Source organism: Anguilla anguilla, chromosome 14 (genome assembly GCF_013347855.1).
Source record: "Anguilla anguilla isolate fAngAng1 chromosome 14, fAngAng1.pri, whole genome shotgun sequence".
Lineage (NCBI taxonomy): Eukaryota > Metazoa > Chordata > Actinopteri > Anguilliformes > Anguillidae > Anguilla > Anguilla anguilla.
This window is the reverse complement of record NC_049214.1, coordinates 16168561-16196162: the sequence shown is the minus strand read 5'-3', so window position 1 is coordinate 16196162 and position 27602 is coordinate 16168561. Positions and strand designations below refer to the sequence as shown.

The window sequence follows — 27602 nt, the reverse complement described above, 5'->3', positions numbered from 1 at the left end:
ACTCTCAGCAGGTGGTTTTGTGAGGTGGTGATTGATGGACAGGCATTATGCTGTTCCCATCTGAATGGGTTCCTCCTTCTCCCCAGGCTTTTTTCCGTGGTTCTCGTTCAAAGGGAGATTAGTGATGCAGTGTCAGCCACTGAGTTGTGGAAAAGTGTGTGCTATGACCTCTGTCCGCTGATTGTCTCAGTCTCCTAATCACCAGGTGGGTGGTGCCATTATATCTTCCGCATATCAAACCACACTTTTCATGAGCCAGAGCTGATCTGACAGCTCACAGGAGGCTGGGTGTCATTGTGTGGCTCCATTACACTGATGATTATGTTGCATTATCTACCTGTGAAGATTGTTTACTTTTTCTTGGCCATCTCTCCCAGTCATTTCCATGAGCAGTGCCAGTCCTGGGATTCGTCCCCATTTTTTTTTTTTTTTTGAATAATTGTGCAGAAATGTTTTTACTTGACAGAACTGGACTCTTGCTCCTTTATGTTTTTAGCTGTTTCCTGTAGCCATTAACTTCACAAACATGCTCTTTTTACTTTTGAAATTACTTTAAATATCCTATCAATTGCACAAAGTTGTGTCTGTTTCTTACTCCATTTTAAAGGAAATACATTAGCTATTGTACTGTCCAGTGAAACTGCCTCACAATAGTTTTTTAGGAATGAGGATTTCTAGCAAAAGGAACCACAATGCAATCCTGCAACTGAACTTCACTAAATCTATTAGCCATGTGGCAGCACTGTTCACCGAACTTAAACATAAAATTTGCATTTTTATTTTTATTTTGACCTCTTTCACCATATAAAAGAAAATTCCTTCATGTTTTGGAAGAGCTCAACTAGCCTTCCCTTTTGCATTGGCTTTCTTTTGATTAACTTTAACTATCATATTATTAATGTAGCTACTGTTTTTCAGTGCCCGAAAGAAACTTTATTTTAGCTGCCTTGATGAAGAATTTATTTCTTGTTATCCTGCTTAGTAGAACATGTCACTTGAGCAGTTTTTTTTCCAAGATGGGAGACGGATCTTGAAAATGACAAAGTAAATTATCTCTTTTTTATCATATCATCAGTGGACAGAACAATCTGCCATCAATTGATTCAGGCTGAAGATCCCCTTTAAGCATTTGGTTTCTTAAATGATTAGCATTATGTACATTTCCTTCGAGTGGTATGATGACTTTTTTCTTGCATGAGCCATGGCTTACAGCTGCACTAAAAACTTAATAAACTACTCTGTGTTGGGACATAAATCAAAAACAGTCGTGCTGCATTAGACCACATTTTCCATTCTGAAAGATGTTTACAGTTTGTGGAATGCTTTATTTACTCCAGGTTCCTGAAAGAGTTGGGTTCAAGCTAAGTTTAATTTCAAGTGCAAAATACACACTATGGAAGGAATAAAAAAGTAGATCAACCCAATGTAGTGTAAATTATAAATATTCTCTAATGTCTGTACTGTCCTCATGCTCTCTGGCCTCTCTCCAAATATTCCCGATAGGTTGTGTAGCTAGCAAAATGTTTCATTTTCAATTGCTCCCTGGGGAGGCAGCAGTTCATGAAATTCAGATCAAGTCACAGTATAGAGCTGCAGAATTTAAAGAAACGGAAACTCGCCGTCAATGAGACGTTTGAGGGGGGAGTATGCGGATTTTTCCTGAGCAAGCTTTTTTTAAATAGCTGCCCAGGCCCGGTGACATTCCTGATGAAATTTATCAGGGGACAAGCGGCGCAATCAGATCACCCTGCCTGTAACCTTTCACTACAGGCAGCAGGGTCATGCCTTTCCAAATTTGTAATGGACGGATTACTGATCACAGCACCACAGCAATTACCACTGCCATGAATCTCCGGATATGGTAGCAGTGAATCCCTCACAGAAAGGCAAATAAAATTTCTCCATTTGAAGGGCGGCATTCATTTTTCATTATGATTAATGCAGAAGTGTTATAAGAGCCGGGTGCACCGCTGCGCAGCTCGGTTATTTAACTTGGACACAACTTCCCAGACTGTGCTCTCCTCTGACCTTGTTGGGGTTTTAAGAACTCAACCTATTTTTTTTTGTCTCTTTGCACTATAAGTGTTTCCCACATCCACCTGTGTGATGTTCACTGCCTGGCCCTGCTCTGCTCTCCATTCACTCATATATTTACAGAGATATGGCCTAGGGTAGCATATGAAGGATGACCATGTATTTTAACCCACAGCCCCGATGCCCAAGGCGCCCGCTCGCATGAAACCCCATTAGTGGAGAGGCACGGTGTCAAGCAGTGTGTTGATAAGCAAGCCTAAACGCGACCTGCAAGCCAATTCGGTCCCACATCGCTCAGGCAATCTGTGCCAGGGGCAGGCAGCATTTGAAATCCGTAAGGAGCTTGGGGGGGGGGGGGGGATCAGAGAGAGAGGGAAGTACGGACTGGAAGAAGAGGATAGGCATACATGAGTTGTCACATTATTCATTAACATATCGGCTTTAATTGAAGGCTTTTCACACTTCGGCACCACATTATTACTTGCCAAACAGATTTGCCAAACAGACCCTTGCCCAATGTTTCCAACTGTGATTCAGTTCTTTCCTACATAGTGCCAATGCAAACAGGCTCAGTTTCTATGCTGCATGTTTACTCTACTCAATTTTGAAGTAAAGACACTGAAGCTAGAGTTCCTGCAGGCCAATTCTTCTCTCACTCACATGACACCATGCTTTCAAATCTGGCACCTCCCAAAGGGTTTGGGGCCACTTCTGTTTCACCCTGTAATCCTTACTCCTCAGATATATTTTAATTTATTGCCAGTTTGTTGCTTGTCGGAATGCAACCTTTTCTCAGTCAAAGTTCTTGCACCAGACAGGCCCTGATAGTCACTGGCATGAAGCGATGTCCTGGGACACAGCTGTGTCCTCGCAGTCTCTCCCTAGCCGGCTCTTTGGCAGCCTAATAAGTTAAAATGCTGAGTCACAGCGCGTGAACCGTAGTGACTGTTTTCATCTGCAGCTCAGCCCCTAGTGCCCTCCACGAATTTCAAACATATCACAGGGGAGAGAGGCTGAGACAACATTAGATTAAACTGCCTTTGAGTTTTCCAGCACAGTCCTAACTTGTAAAACTTTGCCGTGGTTTCTGAGGTATTTCTGTAGGAACAAATAACGCCACATTGTCAATTTCTATTTCCTATGTCTTGACCTCACCCTCCTGTTTTTGCACTCATTTTTTCCATTTTTAAATCCTTCCTCTCTCTGCGTCCTGACATCTTCTGCTCCATTGTTACCAAATTCAAAATTCAGCATGATTTGTGAGCATATCTTGCTCAAATGTTGCCAAAGGCTATAACTACAAATAACCCTCTTTCTCCCAAACACTCCTTTCCGCCTCTCCTCCCTCCCTTCTTCTCCAGGAGTGGGTGACAGCCACAGACCTGCTCATCTCATTAGACAGACTGAACACCTTTGGAGATGAGTTCTTCAAGGACGCCAAGGTCCTCCGCTCCTACTACTACTCCATCTCTGATTTTTCTGTGGGAGCCAGGTAAAAGACGTGCCTTTGAAAAGGGCTTGTCTCTGAAATTTATTTCTGAACCCCTTGCGAGAGCAAACCCTCGGCACATTTATTTCTGGGGCAAGGTTAGATCTTTTGATATTTACCAAGTTACATGGCAGGCTGTTGGTAAAATGAGCTTTCACCATTCAGTCAACAGTACATAAATTAGTGTGTTCTGGTATGTCTAAATTTGTAAACAGACAGTGAACTGCACCTAAGTAAACTCTCAAATTTATAGCTTGGCTTTATTGAAAGTATCCATATACGGTATTTATTTACTTATCCATCAAGTTCTGCTCCTCAGCATTAAATGTCACTATTACAAATATTTTATCACAGCTGAAATTAAAATATTGTTTGCTAATTAGTAATTCATTATTTATATTATATGATAATGATGCTGTACATAACCCAAAATGTTCATGTTTTTGTTCGTTCTTTCCCCAAAAAAATTAAAGAACAAACCGATAAGTTTTTCTGTGTGGTAGGTTAATACAGTTAAATACAGTTCAGTACTGGACAGTGACACAGTTTTTGCTTTTTTTGGCTCTGTGCTTCATCACATTGGATTTGACATAAAACTATCAATTTGAGGATAAAGTACTAACTGTCAGCTTTAATTTGAGGGTAGGAATTGCAACCCTATATGGATGTAAATACCCTCATATTAAAGCTTAAAGTTGTCACTACCTTCATATTCATTGTTTTATTTCATATACAGTGTGCTGAAGGCCAGAGCCAAAATGACAAAAATGGTCTCAATATCTCAATACTTTTGCTTTTAACAGACTATCTTTGATGAACTGTGACTGGGAAACAGTGGGCCAGACAGAGTAAAAACATAACACTTCCTCCAAATTAATATCCTGTCTACACAAACTGCCAAAATTAAGCCAGCGTTGTTGGAGAAAGAGATTTGTGAGTTTGATAGCTTGGTGTTGACTTTGCCTCTGCCAAGCTCCTTTTAAAATGGACAGACCCATATAATCCTCCACTGATGGTGTTCCACATGCCCCAGATCTCCACATTTCATAAAATAATGAAAAAAACAGGGGGAGAGAGTACATCGCCGATAGCTGTTTAAAGGGTTTAGACTGTAACTTGATAAGCACATTGTTTTAATCTATATACTTCTTTCTTTTTGCTGGGATATCTTGTTCTTTGCATCTTATGTAATGTGATGATACCACCCTGTTCAACGTGGTTTTTCACTATCATCACCAAGTTTTTCCTTTTTACATTTTCTCAGTTTTGTTTTACAGCATGTGTGAGTGCCTGCTTTCTCCATGTGCTGGATCATGCATGTCCAGTGAACAGCTGTTGCACTTGACTGTTGAATGAGCACAATCTTCAAAGTAAAATGGAAAATAAATGTGTTTGCAATTAGCACTGCGTATATGGATGAAATATCTTCATGCTCTCTGAAGCTTGACACGGCTGTTTACCAGGCAGCCAGGAAGTGCTCTTCCCACGTTATGCATTTGGCCTCATTAGAGTGCGAGTCTGGCTCCTCACAAGTGGCACATGGTTCATGATTCTGTAGGACAGTGTGTGCCGAGGAGTATTAAATATACAAGTAGCAAAGTATTACAGACGTACAAGAAGGGCCAAAGTCACCAATGGGGATAAAAACACAACCTTTTCCTAGGCAATATTTAAGTTTGAGAAATGTAATGTGATGTGACAGCTTCCTACGGTGGGAAAATACCTTCTCATTCGATGCTTCCTTTCCCCTTTCTGCCCATTTTCCTTGTGTGTGTCCATCCGTGTGTGTCTGTGTGTGCGCTCATGATGTGTGTGTGTGTGTGTGTGCGTGTCTGTGTGTGAGTACCGGTGTGTGTGTGTACAATGAATTAGGTGCAAATGCAACGGCCATGCAAGTGAGTGTGTGACTGGGGACGACGGGAAGCTGGTCTGTGCCTGCCAGCATCATACCGATGGAATAGACTGCCAAAAATGTCAGCCATTTTACCAGGACAGGCCATGGGCAAGAGCAACTGCTGATTCAGCCAATGAGTGCCGATGTAAGTGTGCCACTCTCTAAGGGCAAGGGCCGAAGAGAGCACTAACTTCGCAAAAGTAGAACAGTGACTAACTAAGGGGTTAGAGGCCAACGGAACCCCAGTTCAGGAGAAGCTATAATTTGGTGGCAGAGAACTAAAAAAAGGCTCTCATTTAATTTGCTTATGACTGGATTTGATTGGATGAATTCAACATGTGGTACACAAGATCCATATAATTTATGTATTTAGTTGTTAAATGCATAAATACTCTTTTTTTCTAACATACTGTTTATAATATGTGGGTAGATATGAGTGAGTACACTTGGGCATGTGTATCTGTGCCTGTCAGTATGCTTTGTAACACATTTTGAATTTTGGATGAGCAGAGGCATTGGGGCAATTTGAAATAAACCAGTGAATTTGGCTGACTGGTAAATACACAAAGCAGAGCACAGAGTTAATTGTTTATATGCTCAAATCTATTAAGCAACATGCTTTTTAATTACAGTAGCACTTTGAATAAAACAGATGGTTTCTTGAGCAGACTGCATATTTAAAAAAAGCGACAAATGTGAAACAAGCAAGCAATAAGTACACATAATCCCTGTATCCAACAAAAAATTACTTCAGCTTGCTACACCAATCTTTTGATTTACAATGCACTCATCTGAAAATTGTGCCATATGCCGCTCCTGTCAAACTATAAAGTAGGTAATTGACAAAGGGTGTCTCTTCCGTCAGTATCTGACGTTGAGACAAAGAAAAGGGCAATCATTTTCTGCCACAGACAAAGTTGATTCCCTCTCCTATTTTATATGAGGAATTAAGTGTAATTGTGCGAACATCAATACACAACATTGTTTTTTCTCTGGTATTGTGTTTAAGCCGGGATATTTTTCTCTAGGCAGGGCATTCTGTTTCTTTCATTCTACAAAGGTTTCTTTACATTGAGCAATGAAACTGTGATCTTTGATCTGGTAGATTGCCAAAATATGTTTATCATTTACTCCAAATTTATCAATCTGCTGTACACATGTGACTAAAATTTCCTATTGAAATGACAGTAGAGAAAATGCCAAAACAATTCCCCACTCAAAGAAAAATAATTCTGCAGTTATTTCAAACTCAATACACAGTTGGAGTAATGATAAACTGGGTACGTTGTAAAAGCAAGATGTGGGGAAAACATAAGCTGTTCTAAAATTGGCAAAGTAATAACCAAAAAGAAGATAGAGCAACCCTTATCTTGCAATGGTCAACACTTACCGGAGATTAAGTATTGCAAGGCTTCAGCTGACTTATTGCCAGAGGTCAAAACTCAGGTACAAAACAACACAAAACAAAACGGTTTATGTTGGTATTCAGGTACACACAACCAGTTTCAGACTCAAACATCTTCTTCATTGCTACTTGTGTTGAAAATAGGCTGAATCCCTGCACAATTTAATCCCCTGAAAAATGTTCTCCTTTACAAGATAAAGGTTGCTCTCATGTCAATTTTTAAAATAGTTATTTGGCAGAATCTTTCAACTGAGTTTCCTGAACAGTTATGTTCTACTGGACTCCAGATCAGATGTTATTACTTTAGGGAAATTGCCCATGGACTCAAATACATTTTAGGCTAAATTTTCAAATTCTAATCTCTCTTCATTTCGCTCTCTCTGCAGTGTGTAACTGCAGTGGCCAGACAGATGAGTGTGTGTTCGACTCAGAGCTATATCGCAGTACAGGCAGCGGGGGCCTCTGTGTGAACTGCCGGGACAACACAGATGGCCCACACTGTGAACGCTGCAAGGACAACTTCTATCGCATTTCCCAAGAGGATGGATGCCTACCCTGCAACTGCAGCATCCTGGGTGAGACCAGTTGCTCAGGATGACAGCTCTTCTGCACCACACGACCCAATCCTGTTGTTATACCTCTGACAGGCTGATGAAACATGTGGTCATGCAAGGTGACAAAAGCAGTGTGGATTGCGTTATGTGGTACTTAAAACCCCTGTGATGTGCAATCACTGTTAATTACATTTCCAATAAAACCATGAAATTGACAAAGGTCACTTCTGTCCTCCAATGCAGCACTTCCTAGAGCTGTAGAGGCTACCTAGAGCTGCAGCCCCACCCTTTTGAATGGCAATATAATCCAGCAGCCATAAATTTTCAGCATATTATCGTGTCTTGACATATATACTGATTAATGTTCTCTCATGCTGCACATGAGCAGTCTGGATGAATAATGTTGATCAAAGGCCCAACCAGACAGTCCACAGCACTTCTAAGTCTGTACACCTCTGGCTGTCTTTATCTCTGCAAAATATGTTTAACTGTCAGGTGTTTTGCTCTCTTTTTATCAGTAGCAATAGTTGTACTAATAATCATTGTAGCAGTGATATAGTTGTTGTTTTATTTGTCGCAGTGACAGTAGTGGTAGATAGGTGACCATGCAGCATAATGGTTAAGAAACTAGGCTTGCAAGGTTGGGCGTTCGATTCACAGGAGGAGCCGTTGTATCCTTGAGCAAGGTACTTAACTTGAATCACTTCGGTAAATATCCAGCTGTATAAATGGATTGTTTGTTAAAATAAACATAAAATTAACCTGTATCTATATCTCTGTCACTCTATATAAGAGAATCTCCTAAATGCCGTTATAATTTCTGTAATTGGGTTAGTTGTTGTCAGATAAATAATTGTAGTTATAATTAGGGTAAAAATAAATGTACTTTACAGTACTTGTAGCCTTTGAAGTAGTAATAGGTTCAGTTATTGTAGGCATAATACTGTTCATTGTCATCATTGTTGCAGTTGTAGTCATTGTGGTAGACATTGGTAGCTGTGCTCATTGTAGTGATAATTGTTGCAGATGTAGTACTGGTAATTGTAGTAGTGGCAATCTTTTTTAGTAGTGAAGTTTGTAGGAGTCATGGTGATAGTTGTCTTTTAAATGTCTTTGCAGTGTCCACTGACAAATGTCCCCCTCCCTCTAACCATTCTCTGCCCCCACCCCCTCCCTCCCCCAACCAGGGTCCTCAAGCCTGCAGTGTGGGAATGACGGAGTGTGTCACTGCAGACAGAGTGTAACCGGGGAGAAATGTGACAACTGTCAGGCCGGATTCCACTCACTGGGGCCCGCCGGCTGCAGGTGAGGTGACAGCACTTGCTGGAGGAGAGCACAGTTTTCTGCCTGTCTGCCCCCACACCAGGACGCAGGGCTCTGATTAACCAAGTTATTATCAGATCACGGACAAACCCATCAATCGACTTCATACAGAGAATGCTGTGATTATAAATAATTTGAGTTACACAGTGCAACACTATTAGGTTGCCCAGGCATAATGGAGCATTTGTACTGGTATCTTCCCCATGGCATGAATGGTGCTGTATTGCTCATGGTGATGGACCTCTGTGATTTATTAATGTGATCTCCATTACAGGTCTCAATGACCCAACCTCCTTTTTTAATGTAGTGGGAAGAAGTGTCAGTGTTGAACTGCATATGAATTACAACCCTTCCTTTGTTCAGCGTGTGCTGCTACACATGTCCCTGTAATCAGAAGGCTTGCCAGAGATTAGTTTGAGCAGAAAAAAATCAAGGCATTTTGTTTCTCCCAGGTGAGAGCGCAAACTATGAATATTCATGTCAGAACATACTGTCCCCTGCATGAATCGCATTATAAAGAAATACATTTTAAATGTGTACTCCTTATACTGAAACGCATGCATACACACTCACATATATGCACACCCATACCCACACCTACAGTATATACGTACACACACCCATACACACACTCCCAACCAGTTATAGTTGAGTATGAATTACTCAAGCCGATGGAGCAGAACAACATAAAGGAGCTGTCGGATAATTGAATTATTCTTTATGGTGTTCTCGTTAAAACATTGATTCTGCATTACAGCTCTGTGGAAATACAGTCAATCAATGAAAGCGGTCAGATGTGTGTGTTTGGGTGCATGTGTGTGTGTGTGTGTGTGTGTTGGACAGAAAAAAAGAGAAAGAAAACAATTGGGGGCTCTGAGAATCCTCAGCGCATGGGATGTCTCCCTTGGCAAAACTGAAATGCATCTCCAGCGAATCGCAGTTTGTTGCTTTGCGCGGGCGGGCCTTGTTTCCGCCATGCCCAGGTGGGTTCTGACACCCCCGTCTGACCTTCACGCGCACTTAGACTTTATAATCCGGAGGCAAGTGGTGCGGCGTCTATAGCCGTCCTCCCTGAATAGGTGGGGTGGGGAACTCGGGGCGGGGGTACTGCCCCCTGCTCACAGTGGCAGGTCATTGTCATCCCCAGGCCGTGTGAGTGTCATCCTTCCGGCAGTGTGAGTGTCTGCTCTCCTTTGGATGGACGGTGTCCCTGCAAGGAAAACGTCGAGGGACACACATGTGACAGGTGCTCCCTGCAGTTTCCTCTTTTGTCTTTTCTACACTGGTAGCCTAGCTCCATATCCTCCTGAGACCCAGCAGAAAAAAGGTTAATAATACAAGTGTCTTGGATGATAGAAACATGTAGCATAGAAAATATTTTCAAGAATATTATTTTATTTTATTGAATGTCCCATGTATTGCAGGTTTCAGCCAAATAGGATGTGTGGTTCCTGAGATTTATACCCAGAGAAGCCACAATTCTCAATTGTTTACACACATTTGGAGAAACACTAATTTTTCTTCTCACAATATTTAACACTTCAACACCTCAAAAATCCCTTGCAAAATTAAACAGTTTTTCAAACCCGTTCTACCAGTTAGTGAAATTAAATAACTGCATAAATCACTTGCTGTCAGATTGTTATCTCATATTACCAATAAACTGCATCGAGATGCACTGAATGAATAACCCTATTATATAAATGTATCTTGTCATTTTCTAGACCTGTCACTTGAGGCTTGTCACTCACGTATTTACTTGTAAAAATATATTTCAGCTTTGCTAACATTTAATTATTTTGCCATAAACATCATATCCATCATACAGTGCCATGAAACGGTATTTGCTCCCTTCCTGATTTCCTCTTTTATTGCATATTTGTCACACAGAGTGGTTTAGACAAAATGTAAAATTAGACAAAGGAAACCTGAGTAAACACAAAATACATTTTTAAAATGATTATTTAATGTATTTAATGGAAAAGTAATCAAACACCCATATCACTCATGTGAAAAAGTAATTGCCCCCTTAAACATAATAACGGGTTGCACCATTGTTAGGAGCAATAACTGCAACCAAATACTTCCTATTATTTTACATCAGTCTTTCACATCATTGTGGAGGAATTTTAGCCCACTCTTATTTTTGTTCTTCTTTAACTGCTATAATTCAACCAATTGGTAGGTGTTCAAGCATGAACTGCTCGTTTCAGGTCCTGCCTGCCTGGGTTCAAGTCAGGAATTTGACAAGGCCACTCCAGAACTTTAATTTTGTTTAATTTCATTCAGATGTGGGCTTGCTTTTGTATTGTGGATCATTGTCTTGCTGGATCATCCAATTACACGTCAGCTTCAGCTCACAGAAAGATGACCGGACATTCTCCTTAAGAGTTTTCTGGTAGGGAGCAGAATTCATGGTTCCTTCAATAATGGCAAGTCATCCAGGTTTCAAGGCAGCAAATCATCCCCACACCATTATACTACCACCACCATGTTTGACTGTTAGCAAGATGTTCTTACTGTGAAACGCTGTGTGTGCTTTATGCCGGACATAATGGGACCCATGTCATCCAAAAAGTTTCACTTTTGACTTATCTGTCTGTAGAACATTATCCCAAAAGGCTTAGATTGTCCAGGAGCTTTTTGCAAAGCCAGTAGTTATTTGAATGTTCTTCTGGGATCTTTTATACTTTCCCGAATGAGTTGTCACTGCACCCTTGGATAATTTTGGCAGGCTGGCCACTCCTGGGAAGATTCACCACTGTTTCAAGTGTTCTCCATTTGGACATAAGGGCTCCCACTGTGGTTCGGACAAGTCCAAGAGCCTTAGAAATGGCTTTCCAGCCTTTCCAGAATGATATATTTCAACAGCTTTTTTTCTAATCTCTACTGGAATTTTTTTTGGTGGTTGTATAGTGTGCTTGTTGAAGCTTTGAGGTGACTACTTCACTCTGATGGTGAGGTTAAATATGAGTGAGGTTTAGAGTCAACAGGGCTTGTTTTCAATTAAGCCTAGCTGCACTCAATCATCTGAATCTAATTATCAATTAATGGTGTTTGATAACTTTTTTTCATTAAATGACTTTCAATAGAATTTGTTATTTAAAACTGATTTATTTTATTTAGTTTGTATTCAGTTTTTGTGTTTTTTTTGTGTTTTCCTTTAATGTTACATTTTGTCTAAACATCTGAAACCATTCAGTGTGACAAATGCAATAATAAAGTAAATCAGGACGGGGCCAAAAAAAATTTCAAGGCACTGTGTACGGTAAACTACAGGTACAAGCATGATGTGCAATCAAGAGTGCAAAAGAAATTAAAGACATTTAAATTTAAAGGTCCATGGAACTGAAATCTGAGAATTATTTGCTGCTGTGTCTTAATACGTTTTTGCATTCACAAATGGCCAATAAATATTTTAAAATTATTCTTGAAAAAACAAAAACAAATATATAAAAGCCTGTGCCTACATTTAATATTTAAATGACGCTTTTGCCGCTTTTGTGCGAGTAAGGCAAGCTAAGTTGAACATACCTAAGCATTGCCCCTTCTATGGATGTGGAGAAAGCAATAGACTTTTTTCTTTTCACAAAAATAAAGGGACCTACAAGAAATGGGTTTTATTTCTGGAGCCCACGGGCATTGCAATATTACAATAATCCGTACAGCTGGTATTTGCAGTGCTTGAACCAGAACTTGTCGCAGAACAAGATGGATCGGGAAGTACGCCTGCCATTGGCTAGCGACATAATAAATAACTTTCAAGCTTAGACATGTGGAATCAAAGACTGTCTTTATTCAGGTCTAATGTCCAGAGTGAGACTGCTATAGAGTCTAATGTTAGTGTACAATAGCTCAATGTTACAATGCTGTTACCTATTGAACGATCTTCAGATTTAACTATACGATGGTAAAGATGTTGCCTTATTTTGTTTTGTAGTGTAAGGTAAATACTGCATGGAACAATCTGCTCTAACCAGGTCTAACCTAGCTAGTGATGAGGAATGCTTCACATATGATGTGTCAGAAAATTGTGGGGTACACTTCTGGGGGGTATAACCACAAATTGAATCCAGTTTCCTGGACCTTTAAAACATGGTTAATGTTTCAAGCAATTTAGATGTACAATGACAGAATCAATATTTTCATCAAAACAAGTTTGGCTATTTGCTCCCCCTGTGAATGAACTAGGTTTCAGTGTAGTGAAGTGCAAAGGAAGGAGGGCAGCAGTGGACAGGATGGTTCATAAGCACCCACTCCCCATGAAGCATGGAACTTTTGAAACAACCCTTTACTTGTCTGTGCTCTCTGAATGTGTCTCATTGCACCAACAAGACAATCCTAGACTATGGCTTATTTTATTATTTAAAATTTAAAATAAATTTAGACTCTTAATCAAGGAAAGAAAAAACATATTTTTGGTAAATACTGTAAACATAATAAACCTATGAGTTTGCAGTATTAAAGAAAAACTCCAGGCTAGAACACATTACCAACATTGTTAGTGAATGTATAGCAGTGACGTGCAATTAATTCCAGGGCTGGTTATCTGATATATGTAATATATTTTACTTCATAGCCATTCGCAAGTTAACCCTTCTTCTGGATCTGCTCCAGTGTGTTATTTTCCTACATTACTACTTAAGCCCCCCTTCATGAGAAGGAGCACCCCATACACAGCCAGCTAAATTAACATTGACATTAGCTAGCTAGCTAGTAGTTCTTGGCTAAAAGGCTAAAAACAAAGTTGGAGATCGTGGCCATGCTCACAATCCCCCTGATGCATTCTGGACAATTGAGGCTGCTAGCATTGCAAAAATCGTTATGTCCTCTTGATAAATGATTGATTTTCCTCAGTAGGAGTACTGCAGAACATTGATTAGTGGGGAAGCAAGGCAAAATCTTGTCTCTAAGGGGCTGAAACTAGGGAAAACAGATGCCCTGTTTTCAACTGGAATGTCCAGTTTTCAAATTATTTGTACATGTTCAGTTTTTGGCCCCGACCAAATAATATAATGTCCGGTCTATGTAAGTGATTTAAAAAACAGTAGTTAGTTTGTAATAAATTTGTGTCTCAAACAACTCAAGTCATAAATCCCCCCCCTCCACTATCCTGGACTGCCATTGATTCTGTTTTTTTTACATCACCAATTTGCAAATTCTGACCTGTTTTGGCCTGGACCTTTCCTTTTAAGCAAATACTCATGTTTGTCCAAATACATTTCACTGGGACACAATATATAGAAATTCTGTTTTATATGTTTCATGGTTGACAGTGGTGTTAACAAGCAGCCTGTGGTCATTGGCACTATAACCTTTCTCTCAATGTTACAGGTGTAAGCCTGGCTCGTTTAACCTGGCATCTGACAACCCTGTGGGCTGTGAGAGCTGCTTCTGCTTTGGCCACTCAGTGGCCTGCAAGTCCTCCTCCCACTACTCAGCAATCAGCATCACCTCTGACTTTGTGGAAGGTAATCAGTGAGGCAGGTAGTTCTGCTCTGGAGTAAAGATAATCAGGCTTCACGCTGAGACTCTCTTCCCTTCTGTCCATCCCACCCCCACCCTGGCACTGCCCTGGTTACTGCACGGCCCCATTTGTAAAGTGCTCTTTTCAGTTTATGGATGACTAGCTTGTGTCAAAAGGTCCCATCCTAATTTGTGCATTGCCCCATAGCTCAGACTATTCTCTTGAATCCTGATATATCCAGAGTAATATATAGCCTTAGTTGCTGTGAAACTCTGAAGATGATAAACGGTGGAGAGGAGAGAAGAATTGCCTTTATTTCTGTCCAATGTCCCTAGACCCAGATGGCTGGATAGGGGAGTTCTCTAGTGAGCTGGAGTCTCCATTGATCTGGAAAGAGGGGGAGGTGTACCTGCTGCCCTACAGTGAGGATGACATTGGCTTCTATAAAGCCCCAGGTGAGTTAAACACAGGTGTGGTGATGGTGATACAAATATAGCTTGCAGTGTAGTTACGGTGATACAAATAAGTCTCCAACATCCCTTCCAATGATAAGAAAACAATTACACGTTCACTGACGTGGTACGAGTCTAATCCAGAACCTCTCCCCAGCCACTCTGGAAAATGTGCACTTTAATTTAAGGTGTTTTTTTTTTTTTACAAGTGTAATATAACATCTCTTGAAACTGCTTGTTTACTGAAAGTCATGTTGTAACTCTGATACTAGCCATTATATTTCAGAAGTTTAATTTGTCTGGTGGTTGTAAAATATACAGATGGTTCCAGCCAATATGATATATTCCATTACAAACTGCGTATGAATATAAAAACATTCAATTTACATACATATTTAAACAGAAATGAGTTTAGGGTAGCAATCCCTTGAAAAGAGAAAAAAGATGCGAAGTTAGCTCAAAATACGTTTTGGTATGAACTGATCACTTTTTTCATCATCACTTGAGGTAAAAGATGACTAAGCCAGAGCCGCTGGATCTTGGTTATATTTGAAATATAAATGGTGAAAGGGGTCAAGAGATTCTATTGAGACTAGTAATATACTGCTCAGACAAAGATGTAATATTCTGGAACAGCATGCCCCACATCTTGCAGCCGACATTAATTATGCTATTATATTTGTATCTGTTTTTAACTGAAATATCACCTCCCCAGAATTTATTACTGAAGGTCAGCTGGCTCTGCATCCTTTTGTAGAACAGCAACATTATTGTGTTATTCCCATTGCAATTGCTTTGTTGAAAAATGAAATACTTTGCTGGGCATTGGTGTGGCATGTACTGATATGAGCATTTCACATGCTTACATTAGCAACTCAATTCTATCCAAATTCTGACCCAGGATTATATAGAACACAAAAAAATGTGTTAAATCTTAAAATACATTATTCAGCAAATATTATTCCTTGCCTAAGAATAGATTATATTTGTGGATTCTTGTTTTATTTTCCTCTATCTAATCTATATGAAGACTTGTGCTTAGAAAAGAAGCCTTCATTCTTTTTCAGTAAGCTGTTGTTCAGTTTGCTCAGCACTATGTAATTTATGTGTTTATCACCATAGTGTGTGCTATTGCCCCAGCCTGTTGCTCTTGTTTCCTCTGCAAATTACAAAACCCTGGGGAGTAATTAGACCCCCTTCCCACTAAAACATATTTCAGACTAATTTTATTCTCATATTAGCACTGAAGGACAGGCCACTTGTTTGGCAGCCATCTGAAATGTCATCACACAAAGAAAAAGTCCCGCACATAACACCGCAAGGTACAACCTTGAAAATGCAAACAGAAGAAAGAATCGTTTGGTGTAGGTTGAAGAGAGGAGAGGACAAAAAGATCTGGGCTTCCACTCGGGCATAAATTCCAAACCCAAAGAATACTCAGGGGTCAAAGTAGATGAGAGGAATGGTACACCGGGACAGGCAACTGACAGCCGCAGAAATATCTTTGCAAAAGCCAAATTTGGAATTTTGATCACCAGACCCATGAAATTTCCTGTTTTTTCAAGGCATTGTGAGAAAAGGCAGAATGAAGAGCTACTGTGAACCCGGGGAAGTATTAGGGTTTTTCCTGCGTATATTGGTTTTTTGAAACTCAATCAATCATTTGTGTCAGTTGGCCACTAACCACTGACTAGTGCTCATCTCTCAGTGTGCCTTATTGTGTCCTCTTATCACACTGTCCCAGCTCTTGTTTGTTGTTTGTTACATCGTAAATTGCTGAGATCTATACGTCCAGTACTGTGCTTAATGATCTCATTTTCTCTTATATCTCCTCTTTTGCGTGTGCGCAGCCACTTCAAAGATTAGACTGCAGCAGTTTTCTTATTTTTCTATTTTTCACCGTAATCCGCTGTCATTTTTCACAATAAGGAATAATTCTGACTGACAATGCCACGGAGAACAATGCAGGAAAAGCAATTTTAGTTATTCTTGTTAAACCATTTTTCATCTATTCTCATTTCTTCCCAGTAACACTTTCTATTTAAAAAGGAATTAGATCTGTTGGCATCTTCATGAAATGAAACAGAAGTAAGACGCAGCATGCAGGCATGTTTTCTATTATCCTGGGAATATCAGCCGACAATACAGCAACTTCAGAATACCCATGCCTATAATTGGTGGGAGTTCAACCTTGTTTACTCATAGTTCAATGCAGAAACTTCAGGTGGGCCTGACTTGTATTAGAACCAGCACATTTCTGCTTCCATGTTGATTGTGTCCTGATACATGAGGAGAGGATGGGCGTGCAAAGAAGAGCGTTACACTCTGCAAGCATCTGTCAGCCAACGATGAGATTGCTGCAGTTGGCATGGAGATAGCGACGGCTGTGATTCTGGGAATGAGGAGTTATTGAAAGAAGCATAGAGAAGAGGGGGGAAGGAATACCTTTTCAGATAAAAAAAAACAACACACAAAAGAGAAAGGATTGTGCCTTCCTTCTGAAATGCCAGAATCCTTGCAAGAGCAGTGCTGGAAACTGTAAAAGAAAAACCTTGTGATTGAGCAGTAAGCCTGCTTTTATGTTTTAGCAGAGGGCATTCAGGAGACAAATCATGCAAAAATATTCACAGCTGCATTTGGAACATTGCATTCTTCAAAGGAAGTGTAAGCAGAAGAAGCCAGCTTCAAGGCCAGGAACCTGGAGGGAAAGGTGGCATCAAGGGCAGCAGTGCCTTCAAAAGCCTCTAAGGGTGACCATAGCAAATTTAGCAAGTCCAAAATATAGAGTTGATTATATATTACTGAGGTGGAACATACTGACAAGCATGTCTGATACCACGTCATCACCAAAGTTCTGAAACTGCATTAACGACAGTCTGTCTGGGGATATAAACTGTCTCCATGGAGCCCCCATGCACATATGGCCAGACAAACTCAAGGCCAGCCACAAACACTGCAGCCTACAGTAGGCCTGCACATAATGCATAAATGGACACTCCGTTTCACCAATCAAACGTAGCCAGTCACAGCACACAGAAGGATGAGCGGGCGACAACAATGGCTGAAACAACGGCGGGTGATTCGTAGGAGGCAGAACACCCCTGGCCTCACGTTCAAACTATGTTTTACTTACAGACTACCAAAAACAGTAGTTACATTATGCGCTGCCTTCTTTGTCTGCCTAGAAATGTGGGCATTTCAGCCTACAAGAACTCAACTTCGAACTTGAGAAAATATGTGGCGGTAAGTTGTAGGTTAGTTTTGGCCGTGGATAGCTAACTATTTGACTGAGTGGTCATTTATTGTCTTGGACAATCCGTTTGTGAAATATACGTGCATTTGTGATGCCTCGGTACCTTCCAAAATAGCTGTGCCTAATACCACACGCCTTGTTTACGGCGTTGTCGCCCTTTTTAGTACAGTCTGGCTTGATTGACAATTCATTTATTCAGTAGGTGAGAGTATAAGCTTTCTAATGATGTATAACATGTCTAATTTTGCTTTTGGAATAGCGTTTTTTAGGTCAGCGTAACCTAAATTTTTCTTATCATCGCATTCACTTATGCATTCACTCACGAAACGTGGTCAACTATTATTCGTAATTTCTTGGGAAATACTATTATGATTGAGGACTTCTGGGCATAGCTAAGCCGCATGTTTGCTGATAGACCTAGCTGACATCGTTTTCTGGAGCAAAACAGAAGCGGATTGAACTGTATTGTTGATTTACTGTCTCTGTCTCCATCTACTGAACACAGATAAGATTTCATCATTGCTATGTAAGTAGGCTATTATTGTTCAAAATACTTTGGTTATATACGTTATTTTTGAAATTGAGTGTGTTTAAATAGGTTACTGGTATTAATGTGGATATTTCACACTGTAATGTAAGCGTTAGTTAGTAGTGTAATAGTTTTTGTGAAGCATGCAACAGTCAGGACGTGAGCGCTGGAACATTGCATAGCATTGCATAGCATACATAAAAAGTTTGTTTACGCTAAACCGGAAGTTCTGCACATATTCCGCGCAAGGCATCATGGGACTTTGGAATATTGTGGATAAGTGCATCATAAGGTACAATAATGGTGCGACAAAGCATTATGTTTTCCACATATAAAGTTTCTGTTTGAATTTGAGCAGGCTCCTCTTTGTTGTGATGATGAGTCTATTCTAATGGATAAATCCCCTGTAGCCTCATTGATATTTTTTCTGTCAACGGAGGGTTCACCCCAACAAACTGATGAGGTATACAGACTTAACAGAGTACAACAGAAAGTGAAAATCCTCCTCTTCTGACGAACCTCCTGTGTATTGTTTTATTTAAAGGGATATGATTTAGGCCATATTTGAATTTGCACATGGCTATTTTATATTTTGTTTATTTCTATTGGACAAGCATTTACAATTTTATATTTTGGACATTTGTATTTTTACGTTCATCTTGCTCTGCTTATTTCAACATTAAATCAGATTATATGAAGTAACTCAGTACTTGAGTAGTCTTTTCACAAGATACTTTCTTACTCTTACTCAAGTAATTATTTGGATGACTACTTTTACTTCTACTTGAGTCATTATTATTTTAAAGTAACAATACTTTTACTTGAGTACAGTTTTTGGCTACTCTACCCACCTCTGGTTAATGACCACAGCTCTGCCATGCTGTTCTATATTACCTTGTTCTAAATTCAGGTTGCCTGTGGAAGTTGAATGATTAAATGTGAATTTTTATTATTAATCAAAATAAGCTGATACAACTGATATGAGGAAAATATTCATCAGATTCATCTATATTCATCACAAGTTCTGGTCCAATAAATATTGCTGTATTGTGACTCCATGACTTGAAAATTTCCGAAGGTTAAGGTATCCTCCTGAGTGATGCCAGACAGAGGTATAAAATAATTGCAATAAGCACTGTGGACTTTCTGCTTAGGAATAAGAAGCATTTTTCCCCCATTTACTTGAAATCAAGAAAAACAATCAAGCTAATTATACATTTGCTGGGTCTGGTCACAGTGTGTGTGACACCCAGCAGTTTGAGTGAGTCATAAGGGGCTTGAGAACAGCACATCACAGTATGGAGTGAACTCATTTTCAGGAAATATTCCGCTTTCACAGTGGGGTTGCACTAACACTGGGAATTCTAATGATCAAAGCGCAGCCATGCTACAGACCAGCAAATGGCACGGGATTGAATTGCTATTTTCTCTTATCTTCGCAGAATTCAATGTACAACCCTCACAGGATAGGGAACTGTAAACGTTTCTTTTGGAAAAGTACAAAAAGACAAAAAGATGCCAGAATCCCCAGCTTGGTGTTGGAGACATACACCACTGGGGAGAACGTTCTCCAGTGGGACTGTTGGGAGAAGGAGAGCATCTGACATGTTCCAGCAGTGCACATGTGCAGTGGTGGTTTAAAATGGAATTCCTCCAGCTAAACTTCCCTGGGAGATTAGCGAGATGGGAAGTTTAGGAGTATGATGCCTTGGGATTTGAAAGCTCCCCCGTTGTTATGCTACACATATTCATTTGATGTGCTGTTTGGCAGCTTGCTGGAATGAAGTGGTCAAGACAAAGCGTCACTCTTCCCCTAGAGGAAGACTGAAAATCCAGACTGAACTAATTACTTCTCGTGCCCTTCCGTTTCCTTACAGAGAAGTTTTTGGGGAACCAGCTGCTCAGCTATGGCCAGCTGCTTGCAATCACCTTTGTGGCAGAGAGCCCAGAGCTCCTTCCACAGCAACTGACTGTGGTCCTTCAGGGATCTGATGTCTCTGTCTCTGCCGACCTTTCACCTGAGCCCAGCCTTCACTCTGTTCAAGCTCCCCAGCACACCTTCTCTCTCAGGTGAGCACCCAGCACAGCAGGCGAGCTGCAACCTCAGCTGAACACATCTTCTAAGTATTCTCTTCACTATTGGTCCCCATTATGAGGTTACATTACATTATCATTTTAATGAACCTAAAATTTGCAATTGAGAAAACCTAAAAATTGTAGGTGTAACAAATTGAAATCTTTTTTTTTATTTAACCAATCAAGCCTTTTTTTCAGTGTATGTATCTTATATGGCTTTGGAAAGCATACCAGAGTGCACAGACTGTTATTTTAGTGCTGTATTTTAAAAATTATATTTTCTAAAATTATCATAACCAAATAGTACCTGAGCAAGGATTTGCATAGCCTATTGTGTAAAGTAAAAGGAGGGAGATAAAATGAATGCCTTTGATCAGAACCATCTCTTTACTGTCTGTGAAAATCAATGAAACTATTTTAAGCTGCCTACAGTATGTTCAATAGAAAATTGCATAACCAAAAAAGTTCACCACCCACTAAAGATGTATGGCATCTTGTGTGCATGGTATATTCACACACAGCTTTGATAGCAGCCTACTTTGAAGTAGCATTTTGTATTTACTTCAGTAGTGCTATTTTATACTGTACATCCCATAATAAATTAAATCAAGATTCTCACCTCTGTGATGCAGATGATTTGGCTGCCAGTTGAATTTTTTAAGGGTTTGAGAGCAGCTATGACTTCATATGGGAATACTGGTCAGTTCAAACTATAGTTACACTTTCTTATGTACGAAAGAATAACAATCCTCCAAGATTGATGCTCAGTAGAAGCTTCATTGTGGAAACTCTTTCTGCTCTGTACTATAGTATGTCATTACTGGTGACAGAGAATCAGTAACGAGCCCTTCACCCTTTTGAGAAGAGCACTTGCATTCTGCTCCAAACCTGCTGTTCCTGCTGAGAGGACTGTTATCAAATCCGCACTCTAGGGAGAAGAGCTTTGTGGACATCATTAGAAATCTGCAGATCATGTCTGAGCCATAGAGGAAAAAACATTTATTTCTATTTTAAGAATTTAGACCAGAGGAGGATTATGGCATCTGTCCAAACTTGAACCCCTTGCAGTTCCAGTGTTTGTGTGTGTGTATGCGTGTGTGTGTGTGTGTGTGTGTGTGTGTGTGTATCCTAGCATTCTAGCCCACCCATTTATCTGGGCTGAACACCCAAATGTGAAGCCCACTTATTCTGGCCCATCTAACTCTATGCTGGCTCAACCATGTCTTTGTGATTGTCTTCAACATGAAACACAGCTCAGTCCTCACTTTTATTGACATAAATCAAAACTAGGCACATTACCATGTGTTCCACATCCCTGTCAGAAACTTGTTAGAAATATAAATAAACATGAAAACACATCAGCACTTTGTACCTTCTACATGGCTGCTGAGTGACAGAATTTCTAATTAATGTTAGTCAGAGTGAATATATTAACCTGAATAAGTGGAGCTCATGTTGTCACCAGATGCTGGGTACATTTTAGGAAGAAAAAGGAAAAGTCTCTATGTGATATTACCCAGGAGATTCTCAGCTTCTGCATTTTCAGATCCCCATCCGATAGCCCATCAAAACTTGGGGTAGGAGCAGGGGAAGGCAGATGTGTTCACGAGATTTAACATGTTTACAGTACAGTTCTGTTGACATAAGAGGGTCAAATCTGTATATTTCTTCACAAAACTTCCTTTGCAACATGAAGTATTATTATTTTTTTAAATCTAATTTTGCTATTAAAAGTTTTTTTTTAATATACACAAAATAGAATATAATAAACCATTGCAGCAGAGATTAAGTAAATGAGTAGTACCATGCTTTTCCCTCTTATTGTGATCATAAATGTCACTGACAAGTGTTGTGCATAGTGTAGGTGTAGTGGAAGTAAGCTGTCTTTGCAATGCATTCCATTTCAATTTAATTTCCTTTAAATAATTGTTTTTTGTTTATTATTTGACAATGGGCAGCTTCATCAATTCAGGGTATTGGCTGGTTACGCCTTTGTAGAGCTTTGTATGTAATGCACGGACTTCAACGCTCAGCAGGAATGAGCAAGTCAGAGGAAGGTGAGCCACGCTTGTGTGTAGGAGACACCTGTGGTGAATGCCTTGTAATGACCTTGTTCGCGTTATTTAAATCCGTCTATGTTTACCTGAACCTAAGGGTTAAACATTCATTACAGCCTTTAAGTCGAACACGTGCAGCTCACTTTGATCTATTGCTATGTTGGCATACTATTGATGATGCGGCATTGTAGAATGTATTAAACTTAATTGTATAACTGTCACAGCAACGTAATGAGCATGCCAATAACTGCCAAAAGGAGATATATGTGTAGCATAAATGTAGACATATTTTGCATAGTCGTTTTTCCTCTTATATTTTGGCCAATACGTAATAGAAATTTGGCTATAAGGCACATTACTTCAGGAAAGGCAACTTTCGCCCTATAAATGTAGGATTTCGGTTTGTCCACATCCAGGCTCTGATATCCTTTAGGCCCAACTTTTTCCTTAACTTGCTTAGCAGAACCTCCTCCTTATCTTGAGTCTGCATCTGTGTCCTTACATGTCTCTTCCATGTCTTAATGATGTATTACCTACACATGGGAATTATGATCATCCAACATCTGGCAGGAAAAAATAAATTCTCCATAGGGTTCATGAAGAGAGGAAATCCCATAGCAAGGCATACATTGGCATGCACAGCAGCACACAGCAGTGGAAGCTGGCATTGTCCTTAACAATGACAAAGTTTTCTAAGTTCTGGGACTTCCAGCTCTATCTGTGGCAAGATAAAACGTTCAAATATTTAATTCATATATTGAATCAAGAAGCAATCCCAGGAGTGCTTTGTTATATGGGCCAGTGTGGGTTTGTGAGAGATTACCCCATTATGAGAAATGGCAGTGTACATTGTTATATTTCTCTCACAGTGCCTGGGGACTGTAACTGCCATGATGACCAGTGATATTTCTCCCATGTATTATCTTTTTGGATAAACGCTGTAACAACTGTAGATCTGCTTTGATTAGGCTGTCCCCACTGCCCAGGTTTGCTCATTGTCAATCCCTGGTCCATCACCTTATCACGTTGTACATACAAAAATTCTGTGCTTATCTTTCTCTACATCTTCCTCCTTTAGAGTCTGATCCCCTGGAATTTGCTGTATTTCCAATAAAGCAGTGCTCACCTATGCTATTTTTATTCATGATAATAATCTAATGCTATGAAGGAAAATATAAAATACTTTGCAACTTTCAGATGCACTGATCAAAAAATTTTATGTGTATTTTTGTTTAAAAAAACGTTTTTCCAAGAGAATCCCGCAGTTTTAACCAGTAATACCCTTGTTTACTGTCTAGCACTCTGAATACCGAACCCAAGTGCATTGACAGCTTAAACACCTCACTTATCCAACATGTAACTATGTTTATTTGATTTGATTTGGTAATTACTATCAAAGATATCAATTATCAGTTGAATTTCTGAATTTGTTGAGGGACAGAGCCACCTGTTTGATCAACCTTTATCAAGATGTACAACTCATAACCAGATAAAAAAAATTGAAATGTATTAAGTTACGACAAATATTCACGTCTAGATGAGCTTCAACTCTCAATAAAAATTAAAAAAAACATGTTACAGACATTGATAGGTTACAGTCACACAAGAAATGAAGGAAAAAGATACCAAACCACAGCATGTTTGTCCCAAAGTAATCCTAAGGATGTGCCAAGACCGAAACTCAAAAACAAAAAGACAGCAGAATATTCCAAAAAGACCAGAGATGAAATGTAGAAGGCCAGACCTAGATGTAGGCCTCATATGCTCATTTCCAACTAACTGTTAAAAACTGACTTCCAACTAAAAAAAAAAGACAAATATTTTATCTACTGAAAGAGAGGGGGGCAGGGCACGCCCTTTCCTCCTGGCCTGTGCATATGTAATTAATAATCAGGGAGAATTCAGTAAGTACTGATTTCTTCCATATTATTTGTTTTTGGTTCAGGTCAATCTACAATACAACACTTATTTTTAATGTTATCAATAAATGTAACTTCTCTCCTAGTGGGCACTATGGTGACATTAAATATTAAGGGTTTTCTGATATTTTTGTAAGCGACAGCTTTGTCTATTTTTGGAATGTCTGTGAGCTACTATGTAGAGACACTACATCAGGCAATAATTAAACCAAATTACAAAGTCAGCAGCAACAACTTCCACTTTATACTGGTATGCTCTGACCATGTTGGCTGAGTGCTTTGAAGCTTCCAAGGGCAGATAACAGACCAAATGGTGAATTAGATGTCTGACAGTCTGATCTTTGTGATGTAGTTTCAGTCCCAGTATGTAAACAATTCAGAGAAACTACAGTTTGAGTTGACGAGTGCAGAGATAGCCCTGCACCATGATTTGTAGTTGTGAATGTGGTCTCCAGTGAGCAGAAATGTGTACTTGCAAACTGCCAGCAGACATGGCAAGAGGGGTATAATTATGCATGCAGGGTAGTTGTGGTTATCACATCAGCAGCAAGTATGTGTGTGTCTGTATGTATGTTTGTTGTATAGGCAGATTTTAGATCTTCTTGCTTGATCTTTTCCTACATATATTCTTCCGGCTACACTTACAGTGCTAAAGAAAGTGTTTAATGAAATCCATTTCCTTTCACTTTGGTCTGATTAAAAGTGTGTTGTCATTGTAAAGAGGTCACCTAGTTAATGCTTTGCTCAGATTCAAAGAATCACTGCTTATTACTAAAGAACCCTTTCAATTACATGGTTCAACATGTTAAAATAGATTTGTTAATGTGTTCCTTACTTATAAGAAAGGCATTAATGATACTTAATATAACAAATACCGCTCCAATCCTGCAGTCTTGGTGGCTGTCCTGAAAAAGAGGGTTGGAGCATTCACACACACACACGCACGCACGCACGCACGCTCGCTCTCACACACACACGCTCGCTCACACACACACACACACACTCACAAAATCTCTCACAGATTGTTACTGTAGATATGTTTGTTTCTGTCCTCTGGGAAGGTTTCTGTTGGCAAACCAGTCTTTGCAGTCTGCCAGTCCCTGCCTCCCTACTATATTCAGATATAAAAGTGCTATGTTTGGTCTGTTTCTTCTTCTGTGCTCTCAGGCTGAATGAGAGGGGAGGGGGACTGAGGCCCTCTTTGTCTGCACTGGAGTTCCGGCAACTTCTCTTCAATCTCACTGCTCTAAAAATCAGCAATGCTGGGGGACACAACTGTGAGTGCCAGGGAGCAAACAACTCATCGTCTGCCCATCATTCTGCCTTTCTGTTTGTTGAAATTTGTCTACGTTCGTCAGCCTGTCTGCACTCTCGGCACTCATATCATCCACCTATCATCCCCTGTGTGCATGCAGTGTATGTCCCTATAGATCCCCACCAGTCTCTGTCTAACCATTAATCTCTCTAAAACTCTTGATCTATCAATTTCTGTCAGTCTGTTATGTCTATCATCTATCAAAATATCTGTGACTCACTATTTATTCGTATGGTGCATCATTCATCATATCACCCTTTACCTTTTTCTTTGCGCCTATGTGTTTCTTAACATCAGAAACCAAGGCTGTAATATCTCGCTGCACAGACAGTGGAATGAATCCGTTCACCTGTCACTGGAAGGGAAGATTAAAGAGGAGGTTTTTCAGCAGGTAACCCTCGGGGCGTTCTGTATTGGCAGCTGGTAATTTCAGACAGTCTTTGGGAATCCACTGCCAATGACATCTGCTTTTTCCACTCTGGCATTACTGGGATGAGAACACTTTATTAAGGTTGGTTCAATATAAGGGGAAGGACATTTTCACATGAAAGCTGTCTCTCATTTGTGCTTTTCTGAGATACTGGTGAAGACAACTAGTCAGCTGACCTCATATGGCCTCTCACTCAGTAATTGGTTGTTGGAATTACAGAAGTCTGAAGCAGAGATCCAGGGCGTGTGTGGCACAGAAAGAACAGGACTTTGTCAAGAACTGTCTGATCAGGAAAGGCTGTCAAGTGGCACATCTAGCTGACGTACACGTTCAGTGACACACCCCAACACCTGATATTAAAGCCCTGCAAGGCTCCACATAACTGACTATAGTGTTGCACAAGGGACAGGGTGTTAGTCGGCAGGGTAGCCCCTGTCTCAATCCACAAGAGTGACTGCTTTGATTCATCCCACATCTATCTGCCAACCTCACATATTTCTTAAGCGTGTTTCAACGATGAGTGCCTACAAATATGACCAGGCATTCCAAATTGGGTGAAAGATAAGAAAAATAGGAAGATAAAAGATAAAAATAAAGTCAGACATTTCATCAGTGAATAAATACTTTTGAGCATGTGCAATTCAGGGAACCTCAAGCTCCACCAGTCAAGGTCATTTATTTGCTGCAGCAGTGCATAGACAGGAGATCATTCATATCTGATGGCTGCCATGCACCATCAAAAGAAGCGAGCAATGGATTAAAGAATGCTGATAGTGGCACAGCGGGGAAAAATTCAACCTTTTCTTTACTTTGAAATACAAGGGGAACAAGCATTGAGCAGCACTTTAAACAATCTTTGGGAAATGTCTGTGTAATAAGTAGCTTATCAACAATGGCTGCATGTCTCACTTGAAAAGAAAGTGCCTCCTCCCTCCACAAAAAAATAAAATAAAATGGATGGGCATTACATTTATCAGAATGTAACATTTTCACAAGAGATGTTACTTCAGGTAATCCATATCGCAGTCAAATGCTGAAATCCCAGGCTACTGGTAGCAATTAAAAATGCATGTCAGCCACCATGCTCTCATTGAGTCCAATATCTCCTGATCTGGCTGCAAGCAGGAAAGGGTATTGAAGGATCCAAGCATATCGCGGCCCTCTTGGCCCATTCCTGGTGCCTCCCCCAACCCGTGTTGGAATGGCCCAGCACCACAGCAATGACCTTCTGCTGTGTTGACCTTCGGCGCAGGTACGAGGATGCGGCATGTTTTGATCATTATTCATGTGCTGTGGAGATCCCCGGGCACATTAGCTGTAATCCCTCCGCCTCTTTCTTTCCCCCTCCTTCAGTTTATTGATTTATTTATTCATTTTATTAAAGATGCTCTGAGCGGGCGGGGTA

The 27602-nt window shown here is 40.0% G+C and overlaps 1 protein-coding gene across 1 annotated transcript in view; it reads left to right on the top strand.

Moving 5' to 3' along the window:
• lamc3 (laminin, gamma 3) overlaps nt 1-27602 on the top strand; it is a 70403-nt gene that overhangs the window by 17483 nt on the left and 25318 nt on the right. The window contains exons 3-11 of the mRNA XM_035392197.1: nt 3396-3526; nt 5396-5562; nt 7209-7397; nt 8564-8681; nt 9847-9945; nt 14034-14170; nt 14502-14621; nt 20278-20470; nt 25620-25729. Coding sequence (XP_035248088.1) covers nt 3396-3526; nt 5396-5562; nt 7209-7397; nt 8564-8681; nt 9847-9945; nt 14034-14170; nt 14502-14621; nt 20278-20470; nt 25620-25729 — 1264 coding nt within the window. The remainder of the gene's footprint in view (nt 1-3395; nt 3527-5395; nt 5563-7208; nt 7398-8563; nt 8682-9846; nt 9946-14033; nt 14171-14501; nt 14622-20277; nt 20471-25619; nt 25730-27602) is intronic.